Source organism: Apaloderma vittatum, unplaced genomic scaffold (assembly GCF_000703405.1).
Source record: "Apaloderma vittatum isolate BGI_N311 unplaced genomic scaffold, ASM70340v1 scaffold39444, whole genome shotgun sequence".
In the NCBI taxonomy this organism is placed as follows: Eukaryota; Metazoa; Chordata; class Aves; order Trogoniformes; family Trogonidae; genus Apaloderma; species Apaloderma vittatum.
Genome location: NW_009713934.1, coordinates 4550 through 9341, shown reverse-complemented (window position 1 = coordinate 9341; position 4792 = coordinate 4550). Strand labels below are relative to the sequence as shown.

The following is a 4792-nucleotide window of genomic DNA, read 5'->3' as shown; positions in this document are numbered from 1 at the left end:
CCGGTTCCCCGGTGCGCCCGGCGGGTGGTTCTGCTCGCCGGGTGTGCCGCTACCTTGGAATTCCTGCTCTACCGGTGCCCCGGTCTGGAAGTGAAGTCGGTTCTCGGGCAGCCCGGTATACGGGTGGAGCTTGTCTGGAGCACCAGCGGAGAGATGGAGCTTTTCTAGAGCTGTGCCAGCTTCAGCCTCTCCGTAATTTGTGCTTTCAGAATGAGCATCTCCTGGCCTTTTCTGAGACTGAGCGGATGCTTGCTGTGCGGACTCGGCTAACGCTAGGGCTAGCATGCGCGCTGCATTTTTCGGAGGAGGAGGAGGGATAAGAGACACAGAACTGACGGGAACAGGATCCTGGGGGGAGTCGAGGGCAACTGCTCCTAATGGGGGGAAAATCGAGAGAGAGAGTGATTTTATGTTACCCAATAAGGAGTGACCTAACCTTAATGACTCTATGATAAAAAAATAGATGCTTTCCACACTTTCACAGTGGCAATTCCTTCTGATGTGAAACACTCTTATCTTCTGTCTCACATGCAAACGCTGCTCAACAGCACAGCAGTTCATCACAAAAAGGGGGGAAAAAAAAAAGAAGAAACCACAAGAGATTATCTAAAGGTTCCTCTTGCATTTCTAGAGAGGTAGGAAGGTAGGTAGCAGAGAATGAGATACCCTTACGCAATTTTGATCATGAGGTTTTAGCAGATTTATTTATTTTTTTTAATTTAGAAAAGTCTTAGATGGTCTATTGGCTGAAAGGATTTCAGGAGGACATGCTCTAGATTTTCACGTATGACAGGATGGAGGGAGGAAAAAAAAGAAGTGGTATGCAAAGCATTATGGAAAAATTATCTGAGATTCGTGTGATGTAGGGAGAAGGCAGAGGTTAAGACCTTACTGATCTGCACAGCCCTGCAAGACACTTGTGATCAGAACTGACGGGCAATCCCCTCTCCTAAAAGGCACGCAGAGGAGGATGGTTTTGAGAGCAGGTCCCCTTTGGAACTTAAAGAAAGAATGGAGGAAAATGCACTGTACCTGGCTGTGTGTGTCCAGTGGGTACAGTCTTATTCTGACTGCTTGACATTGGTCTCTCCCCTTCTTCTGGCAACTTCCCCCCCAGCCACTAGCTGGGCATGCTGTAGCTCTTGGTGGGCTCCTTCCCCTGCTCCTGTGTCACTGTTTTTCAGGGGCAAGGACATCTGGGTGGGGGACCTGTTTGGGATTTCAGTGATGCCTTTGCTCCAGCTGGAAGCGGAGGAGTTTCGGGGCGGGATGGGCACCCCTCCGACGGCTTCTGGCGCGCGGCCGCCGGGCAGCACGAAGGAGACGGGTTCCGACGCGGGCAGCGGCGGCGATTTGACGGGTTTTCGCCCCGCCTTGGGCGAGAAGGCGTGGGGTTTGCAAGCCTTCTCTTCGGTTGGGCTCAGGTCCAGAGTAAAGAAAGGACTCATCTTCTCTTGGAAAGGGGAGACTGGCTCAGAGCTTGTGGCACTGCCTGGTGTCTGGGACTGGCTGCCTGATTCTAAATCCTTCTTGAGCAGGCTTGGCTTCTCCTTAGTGACGCCGACGGACTCCATCAGGGAGGTGCTGCTGTCCAGGCACTCGGACTCGGCTTGGGGGGGACTGCACTGAAAAGACATCGGGTCGAAATCCAGGCTCGCGACTCCGATATCGGGTGGGCTCAGGTCAACGTCTTCGGAAGATCGAGGAGAAATCAGGGCAGGAACATGGATGAGCCCCTCGTCCCCGTCGCTGTCGTTGTCGTGGGGCAGGTTGTCGTAAGAATTGCAGCGATTCATGTTTCCTAAGAGCTCTCCGTTGAAGGAAGCGGACAACGCGTCGCTACTGGAGCGAGGTCTTCGGGGTCGGAACAGCTTAGATTCACCTGGGAGTGAGGAGATACGTACAGGTTAGCCTCAAAATCTTGCAGTCCAGGAGGTGGCAGTTGGGTGGTTCGAGTAGTCTTAAGGCAGCGTGCAAGATGCTCACCTGGTGAACTCACGACAGTAATGTGGTGACCCGTAACTGCTCACTATGCTTACTCAAACACCTTTGACAGCAGTTGTCAGGTGTGATGCAGCCTGACACCAAGCTCCGTGCACAAGTAAAACTGCTTTTGGGGTGCTGCGGACTTTCTCGGAAAGCGTCTTCCTCCCCCATGCCATCTTTGCCACCTTAGAATAGAAAGGGAGGTGGCAAGGAATGAACCTAAGTGGTGCTGGCTATCTAAAAACCAGAGGTTTGCTTTTTCCTTTTTTCCTTAGAAGGAAAACAAAGATTGAAGAGCACGTCTCTGTGTTGGGCAGCAGTAAGCTGCTTCATTAGTTGACAAGTCCAGCTCTTACTGAAGGGCTGGAAAATTTGCCCTGTTGAATATCTGCAGTGGGTAATGTCAAGCAGCCTTTTTAATGCGCACATGTTAAAAGCACACCTCTGTGTTTTGTTTTGGTCTTACCATCAACAGCGTGCAGAGAGGTGAGCGATTCTTCGCTTTTAGCTGAGCGAAGAGTCCCGCTGTCTCCTCGTCCACCTGGGGGGATGCAACCGAGACAGTGAGAAGCTAAATTACCAAAGGGGTTTTTGTATTTGGCGACGTAAGGGTGGCAGGAAAACACACAAATGGGTTTCAAGCAACAGTGCTGCTGTCCTGAGAGCAACAGTTGCGCTTTTTTTTTTTGAGGTTGGGTTTTTTTGGGGCGTATTTTTACTCCAAAGCTCGTGAAGGAAACCTTCTTCCTTAAAGACGAGGAAGAAAGTAACGTTTACGCAACTTGTTTTGTGAGCACGAGTATGAACTCAGTGCTCCAAGGAGACCGTGTTAAAGGACATTCAGATCATGGGTTTATTATATTAAAGACTACGAGAGTTAGAACTTGAAAATGGCTCCAGGGAGAAAACAAGCCCAGGTTTAGGGGTCTGTAGTGTGTTTTATCACAAACACGTGTTGTTGTCAGTTTTAAATGTGGAAGGAGAAGTAAACTGTATGTGGAAAGGGCTGAGAATTCGGTCCTTGTACACTGGACTTGGCTACAAAAGGTTGTTGGATGCCTTCTCTGGTCACTCCGGCGTAGCTTTCAGGGTGAATGTGTTTGGAGAGAAGTGCCGTTACCTAGCTGAACTGTCTTTTGAGAGCAGCAAAGGCAGCCAGAACTGTATTTTTATTTTGTAATGCGAGTGTCAGAAGGGACTATTCTCTTGTGTCAGCGGTGCTCACACAGCGCCTTTCACAAGGAGTTAAGTGAGGGTGTTATGCATGGCTTGAACGCTAGAAGGAGATAAAAGCACGTGTGAATGCTGCATTGCTGAAAAGCTCTTTTTTTTTTGGGGGGGGAAGCTGGATTTGCACCCTTACCTGCCAGGGCTATGGCTTTCATTTCTGAGGGCTCGCTGGGGTTGCGCTGCAGTTTGCGTTTGGACACGGACGATGATTTCCCCAGGTTGAAGAAGGAACGCCAGCTGCCAACCGGCGATTTCTTCATCTTGCTGGGCGGCCTTTTCCTGGCGTGAGAAAACAGAACAAACTGTTGGAGAGGGAAGCTGCGTTTAGTTCCTGCTGCTGGTTGTTGGCGCTCTCTGGTTTCTGCCGAAACAAGAGCTTAGAAACTTGGTCTCTTAAATAGCTGAAGATGTTTTTATTCTCAGGGCTCAGCCCTGCTGGGTAAATTCTACCAAATTGCGCAAAGTGGGTGCAGTGCAGGTGAGCAAAGGCTCCATGGCTGTACAGGACGGCAGCTGAGAGACGGGTTTTATTGAGCTGGCAGATGCACCAGTTCTCTGAGGAACTGTGAGCCTGTAAAAACTACTCAAAAGCACCTTTCACGGCCTAAAATCCCATTTAACCCCCTCCCACTGCCGTATTCAATTCCTGGTGTCAAGTCTTGTGCAACTGCTCCACCTGAAGAGGAACTTGGATTTGTTACGGGTCTTGAAATCTGGAAAACCCAGATGTTCACCCCGTTTACACTGTGTGTGTGTGACTAGCACCGGCATCTACAGGCATCACGTACGACGTGGCTTTTAGACGTTTAATGATCAATGGAAAGGAAATTCATCTCTACCTCTCTGAAGGGAAGTCTATGACCGTGTGGAATTTCCCCTGTAAAGCTGCAGGGCCTTCTCCCACTTCGATGTATTTGCTGTCTGCCACGATGGGGGAGTTGATCTGGGCTTGTGTCCGTGCCTGCGCCTCCTCCAGCGTGAGCAGCTTTGTGGAAGGCGAGGACACCAAGAGAGACTTGGGCCGTGAGAGAGAGCTGTGCCCTGTAAGAGAGAACAGGGAGAGTCAGAAGAAAAATCAGTACCGAGATCAAAGCTCGAGTCTGCGTGTCTAAGGAGGTGCTGTGTTTTTTCTAAATCTTTGCTAGTCTGGCGGCTGAAAGTTGTGGTCAATATAACCATTCTGTCAGAGGTATGTTCGCGACAAAAAAAAGTAATTTCTGAGAGCATCTCTGAGCATTTTTTGAAAGGAAAAAAAGAGAGGGAAGCAGATAGGTTAGAAACTGAAATATTTTGCCTTCAGATGAAGGCTAAGTTAAAGAAAAAGTGATGGTTTATCTTCTTAGCAAGCTTGGCTTTAGTAATTTCCAGGTTCCCCCTCTCGGTGTGATAGGAAATGCCACGTGTGACCAAAGCTGCTACAAACCAACGTGCAGAGGGACACAGCAAACAGACCCTCGCTGTGCGTCCTGCCCGCGGCCTTTTTTACAGCTGGTGCTTGTTTTGCGTTCTGCTGGTTTTTTTGGAGATGAATGTGTCAAATGTTGTAAAAGCAGCTCCTCTGCAGAGAAGCACGAGG

The 4792-nt window shown here is 49.6% G+C and overlaps 1 protein-coding gene across 1 annotated transcript in view; it reads right to left on the bottom strand.

Moving 5' to 3' along the window:
- Positions 1 to 3: 3 nt before the first annotated feature.
- Positions 4 to 4792, bottom strand: part of LOC104273280 (rho GTPase-activating protein 32-like) — a gene marked incomplete at both ends in the record, with an annotated part of 7321 nt that continues 2532 nt past the window's right edge. Inside the window, 6 exon segments of the mRNA XM_009868552.1 lie at positions 4 to 374; positions 1033 to 1109; positions 1111 to 1882; positions 2453 to 2527; positions 3350 to 3495; positions 4056 to 4257. Coding sequence (XP_009866854.1) covers positions 4 to 374; positions 1033 to 1109; positions 1111 to 1882; positions 2453 to 2527; positions 3350 to 3495; positions 4056 to 4257 — 1643 coding nt within the window.